Source organism: Chiloscyllium punctatum, chromosome 23, assembly GCF_047496795.1.
Source record: "Chiloscyllium punctatum isolate Juve2018m chromosome 23, sChiPun1.3, whole genome shotgun sequence".
NCBI lineage: Eukaryota > Metazoa > Chordata > Chondrichthyes > Orectolobiformes > Hemiscylliidae > Chiloscyllium > Chiloscyllium punctatum.
Window position 1 is genome coordinate 74,638,101 of NC_092761.1, and position 25,622 is coordinate 74,663,722.

A 25,622-nucleotide genomic window follows, 5' to 3' on the forward strand; every position below is an offset into this window, starting at 1 on the left:
TCAGAGAGTGAGAGAGAAAGCGAGAGAGAGAGAGAGAGAGTCCGTGAATCCTGCAGCACAGGAACAGACCATGCCGACCATGATCCCAAACTAAACTAGTCCCACCTGCCCGCTCCTGGCCCATATCCCTCTCTACCTTTCCTATTCATGTACTTATCTAACTGTCTTTTGAACCTTATAACTGTACCCCAATTCCACCATTGCCTCTAGAAGTTTGTTTCACACACAAAAAACTCTATGTAAAAAATTACCCCTCGTATCTTTTTTTTAAATCTTTGTCCTCTTACCTTAAAAATGTGCTCCCTAGTCTTGAAATCCTCACCCAAGGAAAAAAAAAACATGCCATTCACCTTATCTATACCTCTCCTGATTTTATAAACCTCTTTCAGGTCACGTGTCAATCTGCTAAGCTCTACTGAAAAATGTCCTAGCCTATTGTCATAACTCAGCAACATCCTGGTAAATCTCTTTTGAACCCTCTCCAGCTTAATAATATCTGTTCCATAACAGGGAGACCAGAACAGGATTCAGTATTCCATAAGAGGCCTAACTGACGTCTACTACAACCTCAACATACCATCCCAACTCCTATACTATCAGAGGGGAAACAAGAAGAGGGAGATGAGGTATATGTACGCAAAAATATTTAAAGATGGTAAGACAAGTGGAAAAGGCCATGAAAACCGAAGTATACAGGAGCTGTATTTTAATCAACAAAGGTGTGGAGTGCAACACAAGGAAGCTATGCAAAACTTTTATACAGAATTAGTTGTGCTTCACTGAGAGTCAAGCTATTCGTGCACAATGCTTTAAGAAGAACTTCAATTGCCTTCAAGGAAGTACTAGGAATAAGGGACATCAGTTCATTGGTGAGATAGAGAAGCCGGGGTTGTTCTTTTTAGAGAAGGGAAGTTAGGTGGAGATTTGTTGGAGATGTTTAAAATCATATAAGGTATTGTCAGACAAGATAGGGACAAGCTTCCCAGTAAACATTGGACAAAAGATTTCAGGTTAATTAGTAGAGGCAACATGACAAAATACAATTCGTTCACACCAACTTATTATCTGAATAGGTAATGGAAGCAGATTCAATGGTGACTTTCAGAAGAGAATTAGATAAATTACTTGATAGCAAACGATTTGCAGGAGCTGCAGGGAAATAATAAAATAGCACTGATCTGGTCAAATAGTTGCTTTCTGTGCTGTATCATTCTATGATAATCAAGAGAGATTAAAGGATTGATCTTTATCAGAGTTCCCTTCAAAATAGGACAGCTCCCCCCCACCCCACCCCCACCCCACCATTGCTTTTTTCGTTATCCTCTGCTGGTTTTTAATGGTTTCCCGACCCTCTGCCTTCCTACTAATATTAATCACATTATATATTTTTTGCTTTGCTTTTATGCCATCCCTGACTTCCCTTGTCAGCCATGGTTGCTTAATCCTCTTCTTCATATGTTTCTTCTTCCTTGGGATAAACGTTTGCTATGTTTCCTGAATTACCCCCAGAAACCCCTCCACTTTCTTCTCTCTAGGATCCCCTTCAAATCAACTCTGATCAGCTCCTCTGCCATGTTTTTGTAACTATAATTCTAAAGCCATTACAACTGACTCTAGTTTCTCCTTCTCAAACTGCAGGGTAAATTGCATCAGGTTGTGGTCACTACCCCCCAATGATTTCCTTCACCTTAAGCTCCCTAATCAAGTCTACACATCACCAAATCCAGAATTGCTTGCTCCCGAGTGTTCTCTCCTACAAGCTGCTCCAAAGAAAATCCCACAGACATTTCATAAATTCCTTTTCTTGAAATCTGCTACCAACCTGATTTTCCCAGTCCACCATGATTATTGTAAAATGCCTTTCTTAGAGGACTTTTCTATCTCCTGATTTATTTTCTTTCCCACTTCCTGACTACTGTTAGGAGGCCTATACGCAACTTCCATCAATGTCTTTTTTCCTTTGATTCCTCAACTCTACCCACACAGATTCTATGCCTTCTGACTCTTTCTCACTTCTTGCTATTGATTTAATTTAATTTCTTAGCAACACAACAACCCTAAGCCCTCTACCCGTCTGTTGGTCCTTTTGAAGGACTTATATCCTTGGGTATTTAGTTCGCAGCCTTGATCCTCTTGCAGCTATAGCTCTTGATAATCACACCAGACCTACTGATTTTAGTGATTTATCTTACTTCATATACTGTGTGCATTTAAGTATAACATCATCAGTTCTGCATTAACTGTCCCCCTTCTCATAGTTGTCCCCTTATTTGCTGTGTCTGAAGTTAGAATCCTGACTCTTTCCATACCCTCCATCCTGCTCCTTTTTTTCTAGAAACTTTAACAACCTCTGCTGGTTCCTCCCCCCTTTAACTTTTTCGATAATTTTCCATACCATTGAACATAACTCCCAACCACCAGCCCCCAACACACACACATACTCACTATTTAATTTCAAACCCTTTCTACAGTCCTAGTTATGTGAATTTTGCATGCTCCAAATGGATTTGAGGTTTCTAACCATAATGCTTTTATTCAGGGACAGTATAAATTCAGTTGCTGCTGGTCAGGCTGGTCAGCTTAACATAATATCTGGGTACAGTTTTAACCAAGAACTAGAAGAGAAAAAATTTCAGGAAAGCTGGCATGAACTTAGATAAGCAATTTATGCTTGACTGACTGTAATGATTGGAATGAGGTTGACCAAGTGAATCTCACTGAGTATGAGTCCCCTGACTGGGGTTGTTAACCTGGGCCACTCAGGGAGTCCTAGATGACAGATATTAACAGTAGTGTCAAAGGTTCACCTCACTCTAGGGACTGGTTCTGAGCTAGTTGGTCAGAGTCCATGTACTGCGCACATGTAAGTAAAGGGTGACTTTGTGATGGGATACCAATCTCTCTGGAGTTAATTCACTGACCTAACTGAATACTTAGATGAAATAACAGACAGCTGTATGGAATGCAGCTCTATATATATATATCATATATATAGTTAATACTTACACACACACACACACACACACACAAAGTATATATTAAGACAGTCTTGAACAAAGTAACACATAAAGGGCTGGTTAATAATTTTGAAGCTGATGTAGTAGAAGGATCAGTGCCAAGTTGACTGGTGTGGAAGTGGTACTGTCACTACAGTAGTAGTTGAAACTCCTGTCTAATGCTCTGGGGATGTAAGCGTAAATCCCACAAAAGCAGCTGGTGGAATTTAAATTCAATACATTCAAAAACAGTTTGAGATTGAGAGCTAGTCCAAATAACATTAAAACATTGTTGACAGAACCCTATACTAACTGGTCCAGCCTACATGTGACTGCAGACCTAGAAATTGATTGACTTTTAACTATTCTCAAGAGCAATTAGGAATGGACAACAAATGCTGGTCATGACAAGAATATCCACATCCCTGAAAAATAAAAAAAACCTTCTGACGAAGGGACATGGGACTCAAAACATTAACTCTGTTTTCTCTCTACAGATACTGCAGCAATTCTCCAGCACTCTCTGGTCTTGTTAATTGATAGCATTGGCATGGTGGCTCACAGTGCCAGGTACCCAGGTTCGATTCCAGTCTCAGGCAATTGTCTACATGGAGTTTGCACGTTCTTCTTGTGTCTGCATGGGTTTTCCTCAGGTGCTTTGGTTTCCTCCTACAATCCAAAGATGTGCAGATTAGGTGAACTGGCCAAGCTAAATTTCCCATGGTGTTCAGGGATATGTAGGCTAGTTGCATTAATCATGAGAAATGTAGACTAATAGGGTAGGGGAATGGGTCTGGGTGGGATATTCTTCAGAGGGTTGGTGTGGACTTGTTGGGCCGAAGGGCCCATTTCCACACTGTAGGGATTCTATGATAATAAAGACAAATCAGGTTAAAGACAGGAAACAGTGAGTCACCATAAATAATTATTTTTCAGCATTGAGGATTGCAAACAGTAGTGCTCCCCAAGTACCACTGATCTTTGCGAAACATAAATGACTTAAATGTTGCAATGCAGTTTTTAATTTTAAGATTTGTCAAAAATCCCAAACTTGGAGGGGTGGCAAACTATGAAGATGATATAAGTCGACTGCAACAGAACAGCAATAAGCTCACAGAATGGGCAAATAAGATGTAGAAGGAATTTAATATCGAGAAGTGTGAGTTGGTGCATTTTTGGCACAAGGGATAAAAACAAGCAATATAGACATAATAACAGTTCTAAAGAGTATGTAGGGATAAATGGACATTGGGTGCATATGAATAGAACATTGAAGGATGCAGTACATTTTGAAAGATATTAACAAAGTGTACAAGACCCTGATTTTCATAAATTGATTACAGAAACAGGAAAGTTATTCTGACTCTTTGTAAAATTCTTTGAAGATCACAACTATGGCATTGTATCCAATTCTTGACTTTAATTTTTGGGAAGGTTGTGAAAATCCTTAAGAATGTAATGGACAAGGAGGATAAGGGCCTCCAGCTACAAGATGAGGTTTGAAAATACTGAATATTCCTTGAGTTGGGACTGAGGGGACATTTGATTCAGGTGTACAAGATTATGACAGGTTTTGATAAGGTAGACAAAAAAATGGTGAAAGAGCTAAGGGACAGATTTAAAGTTTTGGAAAAGAGCTGAGGGTAGTTTTGAGGAAGACCTTTGAATTTAGCAAGTGGTAATTAGATTAGATTACTTACAGTGTGAAAACAGGCCCTTCGGCCCAATAAGTCCACACCGACCCTCCGAAGAGCAACCCACCCAGATCCATTCCCCTACACTTATCCCTTCACCTAACACTACAGGCAATTTAGCATGGCCAATTCACCTAACTTGCACATCTTTGGAAACCGGAGCACCCGGAGGAAACCCACGCAGACACGGGGAGAATGTGCAAACTCCACACAGATAGGTGCCTGAGGCGGGAATTGAACCTGGGTCTCTGGCGCTGTGAGGCAGCAGTGCTAACCACTGAACCACTGTGCCGCCCCTTCAATTAGTTGAGACTCACTTCCTGTGAGGGTGTTGGAATCAGAAATGATTGATGATATCGAGAGATAATTCAATAGTCACTTGAAGGAAATGAACTTGCAAGGCTATGATGATAGAATAGACCAATGGAACTAACTTGATTGCTCTAAGGAGAATCGATGAACTCAGTGGACTTAATTATAGCTTAATGTGGGTAATGATTCTCTGACTCTATGACATTTACAATGTTACTAGAAAGGATATTGTGATGCAAAGATAGTGTCCCTACTTGTGGGCCAGGAGATCTGGGTCAGGTCCCACCTACTTCAGAGGCATGTCATTAACCTTTCTGAACAGATAGATGAGAAAATATCTACAATGTTAACAAGCAGAGCACTGTAAACTATTCTTCCATGGAGGAATAGTAAACATAAAACCTGGAATCAGCTGGATGCTGTGATGAGGGGCCTGAAGGCATTCCTCTGGATTGATGAGTTAGAATGAGTGAATAGCCTTCACCATCTTGATCCTTAGTGGGATTTTGTAAAATAATCCCTAATTCAAAGCTGTTACTAAATAGGGTGTAATGACCCCCCCAAAATATTATGACATCTATTTCACCTTTCTCAATGTTTATTTGAACATAGCATCAAATCGACAGATCTGGAAACAATGAAGCCCCTCAGCAGAAAAAGCAGCCAAATGTATTGAAGACTTCTTACAGACAGCAAACCAACAAGTGAAATGCATTGATTTTCTTTCACTTTGTGTAAAGTGTAAAGAGTGAAAAACTGGAACATATACATTTGATGTTGAAGTATGATAAATTCTTAATAAAATTGTGTTTTATTACAATTAAAAAAAAAAAATTTTATCATAATGGAAAAAAATGATACAGATGGATTGAGCTCAGAAATTACAAAGAAGGACAGCAACAATGTTGGGACTATATAATAGATTCTTAGATAGCGGGAAGGCAATAGGGGACCACATGTTGCTAAATTTCTAAGTGCAAAACCAATTGTGCAACAATTGTAAGGCACTACAACTACCCAATATCTCCTGGGATACAAACAGTGTGAAAGGCATAGAAGGCACAAAGTTCTTGAACTACATTCAAGAGAACATTTTAGTTAACATGCAGCAAGACGACCAAAAGAGCACAATTATAAGTGGATGAGGGTGCAGTGGGTGACCATTTTGCAGATAGTGACCATCATACAGTTAAGTTTGAACTGTAACTGTGGTGTGGGTTTTGTCTCAGGCTAGTTAGTTACACGGGATGCAGCAATGCTAATGTTGTTTCTCATAAAAACTAAATGGTAACGTGGTATTCAAAGGTTCAACAGATATTCATTACAGTATATGATATGTTTATATATGTTACAGGTCACAAGCACTTCAGTATAGAGTCATAGATATTTACAGCACAGAAACAGATCCTTCAGTCCAACTCGTCCGTGCCGACCAGGTATCTTCAATAAATCTAGCCCCATTTGCCAGTATTTGGCCCATGTTTCTCTAAACCCTTTCTATTCATGTACCCTCTTTAGTGTTGCAATTATACCATCCTCCATCACTTCCTCTGGCAACTCATTTCATCCACCCACCTTTGCATGAAAAGGTTCCTTTTAAGTGTTTCCCCTCTCATATTAAACTTATTGACTCTAGTTTTGGACTCCTCCACCTGGAGGAGAGATCTTATCTATTTACCCTATCCTTGCCCCTCATGATTTTATAAACCTCTATAACATCATCCCTTCGCCACCAATGCTCCAGGGAAAATAGCCTCAGCCTATTCAGCCTCTTCCTATAGCTCAAACCCTCCAATCCTGGCAACAGGGTTGTAAAACGTTCTGAACCCTTTCAAGTTTCACAACATCCTTTTTATAGCAGGCAGTCATAGAGCCATCGAGATGTACAGCATGGAAACAGACTCTTCGGTCCAACTCGTCCATGCTGACCAGATATCCCAACCCAATCTAGTCCCACCTGCCAGCACCCAGCCCATATCCCTCCAAACCCTTCCTATTCGTATACCCATCCAAATGCCTCGTACATATTGCAATTGTACCAGCCTCCACCACATCCTCTGGCAGCTCATTCCATACACGTACCACCCTCCGTGTGAAAAAGTTGCCCCTCAGGTCTCTTTTATATCTTTCCGCTCTCACCCTAAACCTATGCCCTCTAGTTCTGGACTCCCTGACCCCAAAAGACTTTGCCTATTTACCCTGTCCATGCCCCTCTATAAGGTCACCCCTCAGCCTCCAATGTCCCAGGGAAAACAGCCCCAGCCTGTTCAGCCTCTCCCGATAGCTCAAATCCTCCAACCCTGGCAACATCCTTGTAAATCTTTTCTGAACCCTTTCAGGTTTCACAACATCTTTCCGATTAGGAAGGAGACCAGAATTGCATGCAGTATTCTAACAGTAGCCTAACCAATGTCCTGGACAGCTGCAAAATGGCCTCCCAACTCCTGTATTCAATACACTGACCAATAAAGGAAAGCATACCAAATGCCTTCATCACTATCCTATCTACCTGCGACTCCACTTTCAAGGAGCTATGAACCTGCACTCCAAGGTCTCCTTGTTCAGCAACATGCCCTAGGACCTTACCAATAAGTGTATAAGTCCTGCTAAGATTTGCTTTCCCAAAATGCAGCACCTCACATTTATCTGAATTAAACTCCCATCTGCCACTTCTCAGCCCATTGGCCCATCTGGTCCAGATCCTGTTGTAATCTAAGGTAACCCTCTTTGCTGTCCACTACACCTCCAATTTTGGTATCATCTGCAAACTTACTAATTTACTAAGGACCCAGCACAAATACTTGTGGCACTCTACTGGTCACAGACCTCCAGTCTGAAAAATGGCCCTCCACCACCACCCTCTGTCTTCTACCTTTGAGCCAGTTCTGTATCCAAATGGCTAGTTCTCCCTGTATATTCCAACAGAGGCCTAACCAATGTCCTGTACAGATGCAACATGACCTCCTAAATCCTATACTCAATGCACTAACTATAAAGGAAAGCACAGCAAACAGCTTCTTCACTGATCTATTTGCCTATGACTTCACTTTCAAGGAACAATGAACCTGCACTCCAAGTTCTCTTTGTACAGCAACACTTCCCAGGACATCTGAGTTGATATTTAGCTATTCAGTTACAAAGAGTAGCACACTTTCACCAACATCTCTTGCTTCAAGTGGCCCCCAATTAAGATGGAGTTTGAGATCTTTATACCCTCAGGTCACCAGTTGTGATGTGGTGGTGATATCAAGAGTATGTCTCTCAAAGATATATTTACACACTAATACTGAGACACAACAAAACAAAATTGAATATTATAATGGAGAAGTGTAAAGATAGAAGAGAAGTGAAAGTTCTAAACCGGGGCAAAATAAATTTTGCAAAGTTGGGAGGTGATCTAATAAATGTGGATTGATACAGCTACTTGAAGAAAAAAACAAATGCCTGGGAGGCATTCAACAGGGGATTCTGTGGGCACAATGTAGGCATGCCCCATTGAGGGAAATGTCTGGTACTATCAAATATAGAATATGCTGATTATCCAGACCCAAACAGATTAAAATAAACAGCAAAAGAAAGCAAATGGCAGTCACAAGAAAACTTATACTTTAGATAACTCATGGAGTATACAAAAAAAGTCTGAAGGGGTGAAGTGGAAAGGGAAATTAGGAAAGCTAGGTAGGGCTATGAGAAAATATTGTCAGGTAAAATGCAGAAAACCTCAGATTTTTATCATTACATGTGTGAGATAATAACTATCGAAAAGGCAGGGTTGAGCATAGAGACACAAGATAAGTTATGTGTGGGTGCAGGAGATGTGGGCAGAGGTCTTAATGAGTATTCTGTCTTTCTTTTTACATAGGACGGTAATGACATAGATCTTCTCATCATAGGAGTGTGAAATATTATAGCGTAACGCAAGGCAAATTACTGGAAAGACTGATGTCCTGGTAGATAGATACATCACTGGGATTGTATCCCAGGCTGTTCAAGGAAATCCAGAAGGAAGTATTGGATGCTCTGAGGAGCATTTTCCAATCTTCCTCAGGTGAATACAGGTGAAGTATCAGAGGATTGTTGGTTTGCAAGGTATATATTTAAAAAGGATGAGAGGGACAGTTCGACTATATGTAGACTGGACAGTCTGATTTCAGGACTGGGCAAATTATAAGAATGAATATTGAGAGACAGGGTAAATTGTCACAAAAAAAGCAGGGATTAACCAAAGAAAGTATAATTTTGTTAAGAGAAGTTCATGGTCTTTTTACTGTAATTGATTGTTTTGAGGGAAAAACAAGGTGGATTGATTAGGGTAGTGCAGTGGATATTGTGTTTGTGGATTTCAATAAGGCATTTGACAAAGTCTTACAGGGCAGATGCATCCGAAAAGGAAATCCCGTGGGATCCAAAGATGTATGATGAGTCAGATCCATAACTGGCTCAGAGTCAGAAAACAAACAGTAATGCTTGCTGGATGTTTTCTGTGAAAGGAGAGTGGTTTCCAATGGTGTTCCACACGGCTTAGTGTAGCATCCTTTGTTGTTTATTATACAGGTAAATGATTTAGATTTAAAAGTGGGAGACATGATTACAAAGTTTGCAGACGAGATGAAAAACTCTGCCATGTAGTTTATTATGCAGAGAAAAGTTGTTGAATCCAGAGTTATTTCAATGGTTTGGTTGAGTGAATGGAAAAGTGGCAATTGGAATTCAATGTGGAGAAATGTGAGGCAATGCATTTACTGAGGGAAAACAAGCCAGGGAATACACAATGAATGGGAAAATATTGAGAGGAGAAGATGTGAGAGATTATGGAATGCACATTCACATGTCCTTGAAGGCGTCAGAACAGATAGATAAGGTAATAAATAAAGCATATTCAATGCTTTCATTTGTTGGACAGGTTTTTTCATACAACAGAAGAGATGTAATGCTGGAACTACATAAAACACTAGAAGGTGGGATCAGAAGGAAAGGTGAGTTTCTAATTTCTTGGTCAGCAGAGATGCGGTGGTCTGAATGGTTTATTTCTGCACCAATACATTTTTATACTTCCAGAACCTCCTTTTTGTATTCAGAATGCTAATCTTTATTTTGTACCACATCATGGTTGCCAAGTGCATGGTAATTAACTGCTGTTATGACACGGTGGTGAGCCCCTCTGTTAATTAAACCAAACACACAGAAAAACCTACCTCACCTCATAATCTGTTGAAGTGTGAGTGTCAGAAAACTCCCAATTCCACTATTTAAAGAAAACCAAAAACAATTTATTCATTAACTCTAAAAATGAACATTAAACAATAACTATTTGCCTCCTTTCTCTTAAAGGTTTGGTAACTACCTCCAACTCTATGTTAATATACTGATCCAAAAAAATGCCCTATTAAATTATATCAACTTAATTGTCAAAACCAGACAGTGGCTGTTGCATCGGCATCTATCTTCTATCAGCTGAAGATCTCCCTGGTTCATCTTTGGTCTTTCGCTACAAAGATTAGATTCCCTTTGGCCCAACCAGTCCACACCAACCCTCTGAAGAGTAACTCACCCAGACCCATTTCACTCTGCCTAATGCACCTAGCATCATGGGCAACTTAGCATGGCCAATTCACCTGACCTGCACATCTTTGGACTGTGGGAGGAAACCGGAACACCCAGAGGAAACCTACACAGACACAGGGAGAACATGCAAACTCCACATAGACAGCCGCCTGAGGCTGGAATCGAACCTGGAACCCTGGTGCTGTGAGGCAGCAGTGCTAATCACTGAGCCACCGTTTCAGATGTTTCACATGAGAAAGGTACATTTTGGTAGAGAGTGTTTTGCTAGCCTTTACTTTAACAATGGCAGTTGGTCACTCTTTCTCTGGCTAACCTGCAAAATGCTGGCTTGTTTTATACCCCAAACATTGGATCAGCTTACTGATTTGATGTCGGCAAAACAGTAAAATTCGAATTTGATTGGGTTTTAGTATCCTGGGGCATAATTTAAACTGATTGATTAAATTCAAATGATGGTCAAAACAATTAAGGTATCTCGTTTCCAGCCAAAAGTTACATATTTTCAATTTTCCAGTACACTCTGAGACTGCTAGTCAGTCACATGACATGGGCCTGCAAGCTCTCTGTGCAAAACAGCCTTCACTCTCCTTTAAAGGTATAGTACATGCCTTCAACTTCATAATGCTGCTGTGCCATGGGAGGTAAAAACTTTATGTCAACTGCTTCATTTATACATTTTAAGGAGTCACCAAAATTAAGAAAAGAAACATAACTTTAATGAGAGATATAATGAGAAGTTCATGCATGAGCAAAAGTTATTTTTTAAAAAAACATTCATATTCAGTTAAGAAATTATTTGCGTCTCCAGATTTATTTTCACCACTTAAGTAGAATCACCATCACTTTTTAATTTTATTTATCAATGGACTTATGGGAAACTCATTTACTAACTCAGTTTGTTTGGAATTGCAGGTGAATCCTACCACTTTTTTGTGTCAAACATTTGTTTATCAGCTGACTACAACTTCAGTCGGCCTACTGTCTTTCCATAAACGTTAGTTAGAGTCACAAGAATTGTATATGGATGTGCATTCTAAACTAGAAATTGTTGTGGCCCTGTGGTGCAATATTGATTATTGAGTTTGATTTGACCTGGGAAATGGACACATTCTTCTTCAGTGAAAACCTGCAAAATAATTCTTCAGAGTTGATAGCCACAGTCAAAATTCTAGCTTTATCAATGCTTTATCAGATTGTTTAAAGGACTTGTGTTGCCTGGTGAATTGGCAAAACAACTTACCAAGTAATAGAGTGGAAAACACTGATACAATTAATAACATGATATCAACCTTAGCTGAGAAATAGTACTCTTCCCTAAACGTTAGAAAATCATAAGATTAATTTAAGACCCACTCCAGAGCCCTGAAGATAAATCTTGTTCTGAAGAAGAGTTGTATTCAACTCAAAACTTTAACTCTATTTTTCTCTCCACAGATGCAGCCAGACTTGCTGGGTTTCAGTGTTTAGAATGATAGTCATAGAGTCATACCATTAGAAATATACAGCATGTTATCAGACCCGTCGGTCCAACTTGTCCATGCTGACCAGGTATCCTAACCTAATCAAGTCCCTTTTGTGAGCACTTGGCCCATATCCCTCTAAACCCTTCCTATTCATATACCCATCCAGATGCCTTTTAAATGTTGTAATTGTACCAGCCTCTACCACTTCCTCTGGCAGCTCATTCCATACATGAGGAAAAGTTTCTCCTTAGGTCCCTTTTATATCTTTTCTCTCCCACACTAAACCTCGGCCCTCTAGTTCTGGACTCCCCCAAACCAGAGAAAAGACCTTGTCTATTACCCTAACCATGCCCCTCATGCTTTTATAAACTTCTATAAGGTCACCCTCCAGCCTCCAACACTCCAGGGAAATCAGCTCCAGCCTATTTGGTTGGTACAAAAGCACTGTAGTGCCACCCATACTCATCCATCACATTAGTCTCATTGATCAACATGTCAGTTTGAATGGAGGCATCAAAGCATGGTACATCTCCATCTCCATCCCAAAACCTTTTTGTTAATTTGAGTTAGCATGTTTGTTGATGCTTTCCCATAAGATATTTTAGCATGGTATTCACCATGATACCAGATTCTTGCCCGAAGATTTAAAGAGGCCTCCCAACAGTTGTCTGTGGTTTGTAGCCCCATGGTCACCTTTTCTGCATTGGGCCCTGTGACTGCAAACTGTTTGCTGGTGACTACACTGGGTTTCACAGGCAGCAGTTTGGGAATCCCCGTTCTAGTTGGTAAAGGGTGTGAATTTAGAAGGTGCTGTTGAAGGAGCCTTAGTGAGATGCTGCAGTATCTCTTGTTTCTGGTACACACAGCTGCTACTTGGCATTAGTGATGGAAGGAGTGAAGGCTTAGGTTGGTGGATGAAGTTTAAATCAGGTTGGCCTCTTTGTCCTGAATGGTGATGAGCTTCTGAGTTTGTTAGAGCATTACACATCCAGGGAAGTGGTGAGCAAGCTTTGAGATTCAAAGGTATGTTATTTACAGCAGAAGTCCTAGGCTTTGACACATTCCTGTAGCCACAATAAACTGAACTGACTGGTTCAGTTCAGTCTCTGATCAATGATAAGGATGTTGAGAGTGGAAGATTCAGAGACTATTTAAAGTTTTTGTGAAGATCTGTAGCTCAGGAGCTGTTTGGATTTGTTACTGGTCTGTTTGCTGGCAGATGTTTCGTCCTATTTCTAGGTGACACCATCAGTGCTGTGTTGTCTCCTGTGAAGCACTGCTATACTGTCCCACTTTGAATTGATGTGGTTTTGTTTGAGGTATTTCCAATTTATTGTTGGTTCCAGTTTTCCCATTGTAGCAGCAACTGCGCTAAGTACTATGTAGGACAAACAGGCAGACAGCTAGCAACCCGCATCCATGATCACCAACTAGCAACCAAGCGACACAACCAACTGCCCCTGGAATCCATACCTATGGTCAACAAGAACCATGAGTTTGATTGGGACAACACAATAATACGAGGACAGACTAAACAAAGAACAGCAAGGGAATTCCTGGAAGCGTGGAACTTGTCCTCAGACTTCATCAACAAACACATTCACCTGGACCCAATATATAAACCGCTGCAATGGAAAAACCACAACCAACACTAAACCAGCTACAGCTCAAACAGAACCACATCAGTTCAAAGCAGGACAGTACAGCAGCGCTTCACAGGAGGCAACACAGTACTGATGAAGTCACCTTGAAAGGGGACAAAATGTCTGGCAATTAACCTACCAGCTTGGGGAACGGACCAACAACGAATCCATTCAGAGATAGTAATGCCACTGAATGTCAAGGGGAGACAGTTAGATTTCCTTTTGCTGGACATTATCATCTGGTGTTTGCGTACTGCAAATATTATTTACCCCGCTCATCATCCCAAGTTGAATACTATCAAAAACTTCCTGCCTATGGACACTAACTTCTTCAGCAAATGAAGGGTTTCAAATTGGATTAAATGTTGTCCGAATATCAGTAAAGCGTCTAATGTCTATGGAGGAAAGATGAAACAACTGAAGATGGTTAGATCAAGAACACAACCCTGAGGATCGCTCGCAGTGATGTCCTGGGACTTGATTTTATCTCCAATAACCAAAATCATCCTCCTTTCATTAAGTGCAACTCCAACCAATGGGTGAGATTTCCCCTGATTTCCATTGACTTCAATTTTGCTTCAGTTCATCTGCCTTGATGTCAAGGGCAGTCATTTTCACCTCACTTCTTGAGTACACTTTTTTTGTTTATGTTTGGACCAAGATTGTAATGTAGATACTGTTTGATAGGACCCTCAAAAATAACTTAAATCACTTTTTGGATGCTCTACATTAGACTGATGGAGCTGTAATTGGTGAGGATGGATTTGTTCTGCTCTCGACCTACTAGCCTCTGATTCTGGGTTCAGAGTTTTTGAGTGTGAGTTCAAAAATCAAAATTCACAATCCAATGCATTACTGGGAGAGTGTTGCACTGTCGGAGAATGACGCATTAAACTGAGGCTCCATTTGCCCTCTTAGACACATGTGAGAGATTCCATGACACTACTTTCAAAGATATCCCTGCTCTTTTGGCCAACATTTATCCTCATTGTAGACTGGATGATTTGATTGTAACCACCATGCTGTCTGTGCAAGTTTGCTGTGCACACGTTGCCTGTCATGATGTCCACATGACAACAAAAAACACTTCAGCAAATTGCGGCAAAGCATTCTGAACTGCCTAGTGATTTCAGAGACGTTAATTCCATGCAAGTTAAAGTTTGAGACGTCCAGTGGTGGTGGAAAGAACTCCATAAGTGAAATCCAGAAGGAAAACCCAACACAACCTGCTAAGAAGACAGACTGGCTGGACTTGTTTTACATCCAGGCTGACCCAGGTTGGAAATGGATTTCATTGGGTCCACTTGCAAGTCAACTCATATGCAAGTTGGACCACAATTCAGGACAATATAAGAGAGCAGTTCAAAGCTACATTTACATGTGGAATCTATAAAATTAAGATAAACAAAGTCCTATATGGGATTGCATTCAAAAGAAGGAGCATTTGCAAGTCAGAAATTTGTAAAGCAGGGACCCACTGTCCTTCAACATGGAGCTCCACTGCAATTCCAAGTTTTCAATTTGCAGTACATTTCATCCCCCCCGGGGAAAATTCTTCCTCCCCCTTGTCTTCCAACTCTGGGGGAAAACCTTCTGACACTTGCTGCGATTGGGGAAGAGGGTGGTGGTCATACAGTGCACCTCCAGGAATAAATCTCGGGATCCAGGGCTTCAGGAATGTCTACGGTGAGGGCGGAGGAAGACAGATCGAGGATACTTAAAGGGAGGGGGGTGGGGGGGGTGAGGGACTACTTTCGGAGTGTGGCAGCACGGCGGGAGGATACGGCGTGGATTAAAGGAGGGCGGTGTGATTAGGTGGAGGCAGAAGCGACTCGCGAGCAGCGTGTGCGGGGATTGCCGTCTCGGATCCCAGCAGCAGCAGCAGCAGCAACAGCAGCGAGAGAGAGAGAGAGACACACACACACACAGAGAGGGAGCAGCGGATTGAAAAGCACCAGCCATTTACCTCCAACAGCCAAATTCCAAGCACCAACAATGTTACAAACCAGGATTTTCCTAACCGGGCTACTCTTTATTAGCACCACAGGTACGATTTACCAGCCTTTCCTCCCCCAGCTACTCACTGTAAAAGAAAGTAGATTGCAAGTGTTGCAAAGATTACAGTTGTTAACCAAACGTAGTAATTCCTTCGCAGAAACAACAGTGCAATGTTTCATTATAATCTTCTGCAAATGCAGATTTTCTTTTTGTTCAGTCAGTTATGTGCTTGATTTGTTTTATAAAAGCTGCAAGAAATTTTGGATTATAGGTAGCAGTTCTGCTGGATTGATATCAAGGCAGTGATTTCTTTGTTCTGGTGGTCTTCAGTAAGGTGAAATATTTGTGTGTAATGATTTTCCTCGCTGGTGTGAAAAAAAATCTGCCCCCATCCTCCTAAATAAATGACAGATTTCTTGAGTAACCAGTGGTCTGTTGCAGCAAAATCTGTGAAATGTGTTTTATTTCCTTTCTCCGTTTCTGATGTTAATTACAGATTTTAAACATTGAATTGCTATCTCGAATAAGAAAAGACAGTGCAAATAAGGAGCTGGAATCTGTCTCCAGCAGGAGGTGCTGAATGAACAAGCCTGTGCTTTTTTTTAATTGGAACCTTTTGTATGTTTCATCTGATGTATCCATTTTTATGCCATTTAAAAATGAAACATGGGTTTAAAGAAATGGATGGGTTATTTTTCTGCAGTGGTTCTATTATTCCCAGTAAACGGGACAGACACTTCTGTCTCTGATATAAACTACTGCCCATTTGTAAGGTCTGGGACAATAGGCTGCGTTGCTTTTTTTCAGTGTGACATGTTCAAAGAGGGAGACGGGTGAAAAATAAAACAAGGGATGAAATTGAAGTGTAATGCAGTTCCTCTGATCAAACTGTGTTCCCGTTTTACCTTTGGGCGGGAAACCGTTATCTTTTTATTCGCTGTTTCTCTTCTGGTACGATCCTTTTTTTAAAAAAAGCAAGATCGATCCAAATGATGCCTTTTTAAAAAAAACAGACTACGGTTTAACTGGTCTTGGAAAAGAGGCGATGTGCATTTTATTTTGGAAAGGTATCTGGTTTTGAACTGGGACATTGTGGGTCTCACTGGGTGACGCAAGTGCGAATTAAATAGGGTAAAACAAATCATTTTTTTTAGTGTCGTGGGATTTGTGGGGAGACGGTGTTGATTGCAAATTTCCACAGGGTTTCCAGCCAGCGATTTGTTAATCCCCCTTTTCGCTGTCGAGCTCAGCGTTGGCTTCCTTTTAACTCACTCTCTCCTCTGTTCCATCAGAGTGACACAATGTTACTGAGGATTTAAAGATTAATAAATCGGCGACTGGTCCCCTGATGACCGTAGGAGCGCTGCTATCCGCCTCTTTCAGAGAGAAAGCCGCTCTAAGGTTGGATTGAGTGCTGGCCAAATCTCTCTCTCTTTCCCCCTCTAACCTCCCCCCCCCCCTTCCCCAGCGGCTTATAAACGCTAGAGCCAAACAAAATAAATAATTAGATTCGAAGGAAGCTCGTTTCTAAATCTCCTTTCTTGGATTGCGTCCAGAAAAATTCCCAAACACAATAAAAAAGAGCCGGGTGGCTGTAATCAGGAGTGAAATCGCATCTTTAATTGGAGGAAAACATTGTTCTATTGACAAGAGGATGCCAATTTCTTGCCACTTCCCCCTGGGTTGATACTGCAATTACCCCCAATGTTTGAAAAGCTCCAACTAACAGTTTCTGCGTTGCGTGTCGGAGTCCTTTGTTGTTTCACAGACTCGGGGCTTCGATGTTTGTAGACACGGGTCCCAGTGGAGTTTGAAAGGGGCGTTCATTTATCTGGGGGAACAAACACTGAGACGTGTGAAGCGCTGACTTGGTGACTTGTTCTCATTCTCCAACCGAGCCCCGGATTCTTACCGCTTTTTGGGGGGTGGGATGTCTTTAATCGGTTTAATTTTTACAGAATTGTAAAAAGCCCATGACAATTCCATGCAGATTGCATTAAATAATCAACTCCTCATCAAAAGAAAGGTGACGGGAGGCATTTTCCTTGTTTAAAGTGTCTCACTTATTTATCCGGGGTGAAATTTGTAAATCTTCGCCCCTCGTCAACATCAGACTTTAAACCAAAAAAAATCAGACGTGTTCCAGTTCAGGCCGGTATCTCTATCCTCTCAGTATTTCCCTGGGTCCAGGTACTCCCTCTGTCTGTCTGTCTCTCTCTCTCTGTCTGTCTCTCTCTCTATCTCTGTCTCTCTCTCTCTCTCTATCTCTGTCTGTCTCTCTCTATCTCTCATTCTGTCTCTCTCTGTGTCTCTCTCTCTCTATCTCTGCCTTCTGTCTCTCTGTCTATCTGTCTCTCTCTTTATCTGTCTGTCTCTCTGTCTCTTGCCCCACCACAATAAAGGGAAGCAGAGTCAATACAAATGGAACAGCTCGCTCCCCAGGCCGCAAACTCTTTGCCTTTTGGATGAGATGTCTTCTAATGAAGTGAATATAGGGGATTTGCATTTGCTATCCACCCTCAGTCTCAGAGAGAAGTTTTTGTGTGTGTATATATATATATTTAAAAGGGGGGAATCAGGGACCGTGGAAAAGGAAGACGAGTCGCTTTCAGCTCTGGGGAATAAAGCAGCTCTGATGCAGTGTTTCCACTAGACTCTCCAGACAGTGTTGGAGAGACCCGGTGGGGGAAAACCCAGACTCTGCGACTCCATCTGCTCCCAGTGACAGTGGGAGCCTCCCTGACTGGGAATGAGAGATTTCTTGGGGGAGTGGACGGTGGTAGGTTCAGAGCAGAACGGCTCCTGTCTGCACTCTCCCTGTCTCTCACAGAGAAGACACGCGAAAGAGACAGGGAAAGGGTTATCGTTTGGAGAGGGGGAGTGGGGGTTAAAGGCATGAAAGGTTTATCGTTTTTGTCGAGACAGCTTTAGAAGCGAGAGGTGCTTTTTCTTTAAAAAATGCAAGTGGCTCGTTCGAGGACGAAAATAAACGTTTGCAACCCGAGATGCATTTTTGAAATGGGAGGAGGGACTGAAGATGAAACGGCCGTGCAGATAAATATAGCGGCGATATTCCAGCGCAGGGTGTGGGGCCGTGGTTGAGGTGGAGCTCAGAGGGAAAGGCGTGTTCAGCGTTAGCTGTCCTCGCTGTAAAGCGAAATCCCAACACGGTGCTGGCTGGAGACTGCCTCTGTAAGTGCCCAGTGTCAGCATCAGGGCGTTACTGTGATATACCCCAATGGATGGGCACATGGCCATGACTGTGATATACTCCAGTGGGTGGGCACATGGCCATGACTGTGATATACTCCAGTGGGTGGGCACATGGCCATGACTATGATATACCCCAGTGGGTGGGCACATGGCCATGACAGTGTTATACCCCAGGGAATGGGCACATGGCCATGACAGTGTTATACCCCAATGAATGGGCACATGGCCATGACTGTGATATCCCCCAATGAATGGGCACATGGCCATGACTGTGATATACCCCAATGAATGGGCACATGGCCATGACTGTGATATACCCCAATGAATGGGCACATGGCCATGACTGTGATATACCCCAATGAATGGGCTCATGGCCATGACTGTGATATACCCCAATGAATGGGCACATGACCATGTCTGTGTTATACCCCAGGGAATGGGCACATGGCCATGACAGTGTTATACCCCAATGAATGGGCACATGGCCATGACTGTGATATACCCCAATGAATGGGCACATGACCATGTCTGTGTTATACCCCAGGGAATGGGCACATGGCCATGACTGTGATATACCCCAGTGGGTGGGCACATGGCCATGACTGTGATATACCCCAGTGGGTGGGCACATGGCCATGACTGTGATATACCCCAATGAATGGGCACATGGCCATGACTGTGATATACCCCAGTGGGTGGGCACATGGCCATGACTGTGATATACCCCAATGAATGGGCACATGGCCATGACTGTGATATACCCCAGTGGGTGGGCACATGGCCATGACTGTGATATACCCCAATGAATGGGCACATGGCCATGACTGTGATATACCCCAATGAATGGGCACATGGCCATGACTGTGATATACCCCAATGAATGGGCACATGGCCATGACTGTGATATCCCCCAGTGGGTGGGCACATGGCCATGACTGTGATATACCCCAGGGAATGGGCACATGGCCATGACTGTGATATACCCCAGGGAATGGGCAGATGGTCATTACTGTGTTATACCCCAGGGAATGGGCACATGGCCATGACTGTGTTATACCCCAGGGAATGGGCACATGGCCATGACTGTGTTATACCCCAGGGAATGGGCACATGGCCATGACTGTGATATACCCCAGGGAATGGGCACATGGCCATGACTGTGATATACCCCAGGGAATGGGCACATGGCCATGACTGTGTTATACCCCAGGGAATGGGCACATGGCCATGACTGTGATATACCCCAGGGAATGGGCACATGGCCATGACTGTGATATACCACAGTGTGTGGGCACATGTCCATGACTGTGATATACCCCAGGGAATGGGCACATGGCCATGACTGTGATATACCACAGTGTGTGGGCACATGGCCATGACTGTGATATACCCCAGGGAATGGGCAGATGGTCATTACAGTGATATACCCCAGTGGGTGGGCACATGGCCATGACTGTGATATACTCCAGTGGATGGGCACATGGCCATTACTGTGATATACCCCAATGAATGGGTACATGGCCATGACTGTGTTATACCCCAGGGAATGGGCACATGGCATGACTGTGATATACCACAGTGTGTGGGCACATGGCCATTGCTGTGATATACTCCAGGGAATGGGCACATCGACATTGCTGTGATATACCCCAATGAATGGGCACATACCCATGACTGTGAAAAATGCTAATGAATGGGCACATACCCATGACTGTGATTACCCCAGTGAGTGGGCAAATGCCCATGTCTGTAATAGACCCCAGTGAGTGGGCACATGGCTATTGCTGTGATATACCACTGTGTGAGTGCACATGCCCATTACTGTGCCATCCCCAGTGGGTGGGCACATGCCCATGACTGTGATATACCCCAGTGGGTGGGCACATGGCCATGTCTGTGTTATACTCAGGGAATGGGCACATGGCCATTGCTGTGATATACCACTGTGTGTGTGCACATGCCCATTACTGTGCCATCCCCAGTGGGTGGGCACATGGCCATTACTGTGATATCCCCCAGGGAATGGGCACATGGCCATTGCTATGATATACACTAGTCATGCGTACATGGCCATGACTGTGTTATACTCCAGGGAATGGACACATGGCCAATACTGTGATATACCTCAGTAAGTGGGCACATGGCCATGATTGTGATATACCCCAGTGAGTGGGCCCATGGCCATGACTGTGTTATATCCCAATGAATGGGCACTTGTCCATCACTGTGATATACCCCAAGGAATGGGTACATTGCCATGACTATGTCATACCCCAATGAATGGGCACATGTCCATCACTGTAATATATGCTAGTGGGTGGGCACTTGGCCATGACTGTGTCATACTCCAGTGGGCGAGTACATGGCCATTACTGTGTTATACCCCAGTGGATGGGCACATGGCCATTACTGTGATATACTCCTGTGGGTGGGTATATGGCCATGACTGTGTTATACCCCAATGGGTGGGCACATGGCCATTACTGTGATATACTCCTGTGGGTGGGTATATGGCCATGACTGTGTTATACCCCAATGGGTGGGCACATGGCCATTACTGTGATATACTCCAGTGGGTGGGCACATGGCCATGACTGTGTTATACCCCAATGAATGGGCACATGGCCATGACTGTGTTATACCCCAATGAATGGGCACATGTCCATCACTGTGATATATCCCAGGGAATGGGCACATGGCCATGACTGTGATATACCCCAGTGGGTGGGCACATGGACATTACTGTGCTGTCCCTCAGTGGGTGGGCACATGCCATTACTGTGACGTCCCCCAGTGGGTGGGCACATGGCCATGACTGTGATATCCCCCAGGGAATGGGCACATGGCCATGACTGTGGTATACCCCAGTGGATGGGCACATGGCCATGATGGTGATAAACCCCAATGAATGGGCTCATGGCCATTATTGTGATATACCCCAATGAATGGGCTCATGGCCATTATTGTGATATACCCCAGTGGATGGGCACATGGCCATTATTGTGATATACCCCAATGAATGGGCACATGGCCATTATTGTGATAAACCCCAATGAATGGGCTCATGGCCATTATTGTGATATACCCCAATGAATGGGCACATGGCCATTATTGTGATAAACCCCAATGAATGGGCTCATGGCCATTATTGTGATATACCCCAATGAATGGGCACATGGCCATTATTGTGATAAACCCCAATGAATGGGCTCATGGCCATTATTGTGATATGCCCCATTGGATGGGCACATGGCCATTATTGTGATATACCCCAATGAATGGGCACATGGCCATTATTGTGATATACCCCAATGAATGGGCACATGGCCATGACTGTGAAATACTCCAGGGAATGGGCACTGGACCATGACTGTGTTATACCCCAGTGGGTGGGCACATGGCCAATACTGTGATATACCCCAGGGAATGGGCACATGACCATTGCTATGATATACAGTAGTAGGTGGGCACATGGCCATGACTGTGATATACCACAGTGTGTGGGCACATGGCCAATACTGTGATATACCCCAGGGAATGGGCACATGACCATTGCTATGATATACAGTAGTAGGTGGGCACATGGCCATGACTGTGATATACCACAGTGTGTGGGCACATGGCCATTACTGTGATATACCCAGTGAGTGGGCACATGGCCATTGCTATGATATACACTAGTAGGTGGGCACATGGCCATGACTGTGATATACCACAGTGCGTGGGCACATGGCCATTACTGTGACATCCCCAGTGAGTGGGCACATGGCCATTACTGTGACATCCCCAGTGGGTCGGCACATGGCCATTACTGTGATATCCCCCAGGGAATGGGACATGGCCATTGCTATGATATACACTAGTAGGTGGGCACATGGCCATGACTGTATTATACTCCAGGGAATGGGCACATGGCCAATACTGTGATATACCCCAATGAATAGGCAGATGGCCATTACAATGTTATACTCCAGGGAATGGGCACATGACCATGTCTGCGATATATCCCAGGGAATGGGCACATGGCCATGTCTGTGTTATACCCCAGGGAATGGGCACATGACCATGTCTGTGTTATACCCCAGGGAATGGGCACATGGCCATGACTGTGTTATACCCCAGGGAATGGGCACATGGCCATGACTGTGTTATACCCCAGGGAATGGGCACATGACCATGTCTGTGTTATACCCCAGGGAATGGGCACATGGCCATGACTGTGTTATACCCCAGGGAATGGGCACATGGCCATGACTGTGTTATACCCCAGGGAATGGGCACATGGCCATTACTATGATGTACCACAGTGAGTGGGCACTTGGCCATTACTGTGATATCCCCCAGGGAATGGGCACATGGCCATTGCTATGATATACACTAGTTGGTGGGCACATGGCCATGACTGTGATATACTCCAGTGAATGGGCACATGATCATGTCTGTGTTATACTCCAGGGAATGGGTACTGTGCCATAACTGTGACAGACCCCAGTGAATGGACACATGGCTATAACTATGATGTACCCCAGTGGGTGGGCACAGCGGCATGCAAATGCATAAAGGACAATGACTGCTAACATGGGATCTTCATTTGCCTCTGATATCACTGCTGCATGCAATGTTAAATCAGACACATAGGCTTCATGTCTGACAGGATGTTGTGGGCCATGCTTTATCTGTTGGATAGTTACACAGAAACAAAGAAGATAGGAGCTGGAGGAGGCCATTTGGCCCTTTGAGCCTGTTCCGCATTCATCATGATTACGGCTGATTGTCCAACTCAATAGCCTAATCCTAGTTTCTGCCCATAACAGTTGATCCCATTTACCCCAGTTACCATATTTAGCTGCCTCTTGAATCCATTCGACGTTTTGGTATCATCTACTTTCTTTGGTAATGAATTCCACAGGCTCACCCCTGTCTCCTCATCACTGTCCTAAATGTTCTACCCTGAGTCCTCAGACTGTGACCCCTGACTTTGGACATATCCTCCATCGAAAACATCCTCCCTGCATCTACCTTGTCTAGTCCTGTTACAATTTTATAAGTCTGTATGAGATCCACACACTCCCCTCCAACTTGTCTGAACTCCAGTCTCTCCTCATAACATCAGTCTCACCATCTCTGGAATCAGCCTGGTTTACCTCCGCTGCACTTCCTCAACAGCAAGAGCATCGTTTCTTGGAAAAGGAGACCAAAACTGCACATAATATTCTCGGTGTGGCCTCACCAAAGCCCCTCTATAACTGCAACAACACCTCACTGCTCCTGTACTTGAAACTTCTCTCTCAATGAAGGCCAACATACCATTTGCCTTTTTTAGTGCCTGCTGCCCCTGCCTGCTTGCCTTCAGCCATGCTTACCCTTTGCTTTGCTTTACTGTGATATATCCCAGTGGAACCAAAGAAGGAGTACATCATGTAGTCTGTACAGTGTACTTGACCAGTCAATATGATAATGGCTGCTGTGATCTTGACCTCCATTTTTGTCCCTGGTCCCCTTAACCTTTGATTCTTACATCATTCAAACATCTGTCTCTCTCCCAATCCTGGATATATTCAACCAGTCTGCATTCATAGCTCTCTGGAACAGAGGATTCTAAATATCACCAAATTCTCAGAAGAAATGCTACCTCAGTGATGGGGTCAACCTCTTTACAGTGAAATTATACCCCTTAAGTTTACATAGCCTTGTGAGTGGAAACATCCCCTCGGCATCTGCCCAGTCACCTTTAAACAAGGTAATCTCTTATTCTTCTAAACTGTACTGAGTAGAAGTTCAATCTGATCAATCTTCCTCTTACAACAACTCCTTCACAGCACCTGCCAACCTTGTGAACCTTCTCTGATACAAGTGCACCAATGAAAGTGCAGCATATCCCAGTTTCAAAAAGATTTGCTCACACTGCACACACACCATGGGTGCTGGGGAAAAATAAGCACTACCGCAGTTAGGCGGTAGTGTGGGGGTAAAAAGAAAAAAAAACAGGAGTGTCTGCCTTTTGTGAAAAAAAATCAAAAAGACTTGCAGCAGGGAAGTTTTTTTTATGTTTAACATTGACCTGCTGGTATTTGAAATATATTTTATTTTAAAAATCTGTTAATAAATCCATTGAGTGTAAAATGTAGTCTTAAAGCACAACAAAGAAAAAGTCTCAAATGTGTCTGAGTTGGATTGGACATGTTTGTAGACACTAGAAGCTTAGAAGGATTCCATTTCAACATAGAAAAAACAAAGTTAAATCCTAATTGATTAGAAAGGCATGATGTGTAACCTTTACAAAAAAAATGCCATTTTTGTGAAATGAGCTGACTGTATGAAATGTGGGTTTTGCTGTGCACAAACCGCTAACAATGTGTAGGTTTTGCCTCCTGTTTTTTTTATTATTATTTTATTATTATTATTTTATATTCAGTTGATTGTACATCAGCTATTAGTGTTTTGGGAAATAAAATCCCTTCAGTTTGTATGGAACAGTGGAAATCCAAAGGTGAGTACCAGGGCTGAAACTAAATTAATAGCTTCTTGTGGTTACCAGGGAATTCTAATATTGGCTTCCGGCTTTTAACTATATCCTGTTGATTTTTAAGGGAAAGTAAGTACAAAAGAGAGTCATTAATGTACATTTCGATATGTTACACTGTGAATAGCCTTATTTTGAGTTACTTTCCATGTAATGAGGGTGTACCTGTTCCTGCATTGAAATGGGCAATGGACAGCCTGAAGTAAGAAACAGAC

General features: G+C 42.9%; 1 protein-coding gene across 18 annotated transcripts in view; it reads left to right on the top strand.

Moving 5' to 3' along the window:
* Positions 1-15,519: 15,519 nt before the first annotated feature.
* Positions 15,520-25,622, top strand: part of ncam1a (neural cell adhesion molecule 1a) — a 497,275-nt gene continuing 487,172 nt past the window's right edge. For 6 of the 18 annotated variants that reach the window (XM_072593194.1, XM_072593195.1, XM_072593196.1 and 3 more), the window contains exon 1: positions 15,520-15,720. In XM_072593194.1, coding sequence (XP_072449295.1) covers positions 15,669-15,720 — 52 coding nt within the window. In that variant the 5' untranslated portion in view covers positions 15,520-15,668. The remainder of the gene's footprint in view (positions 15,721-25,622) is intronic. The other 12 variants (XM_072593199.1, XM_072593197.1, XM_072593208.1 and 9 more) reach the window with 5 other exon arrangements.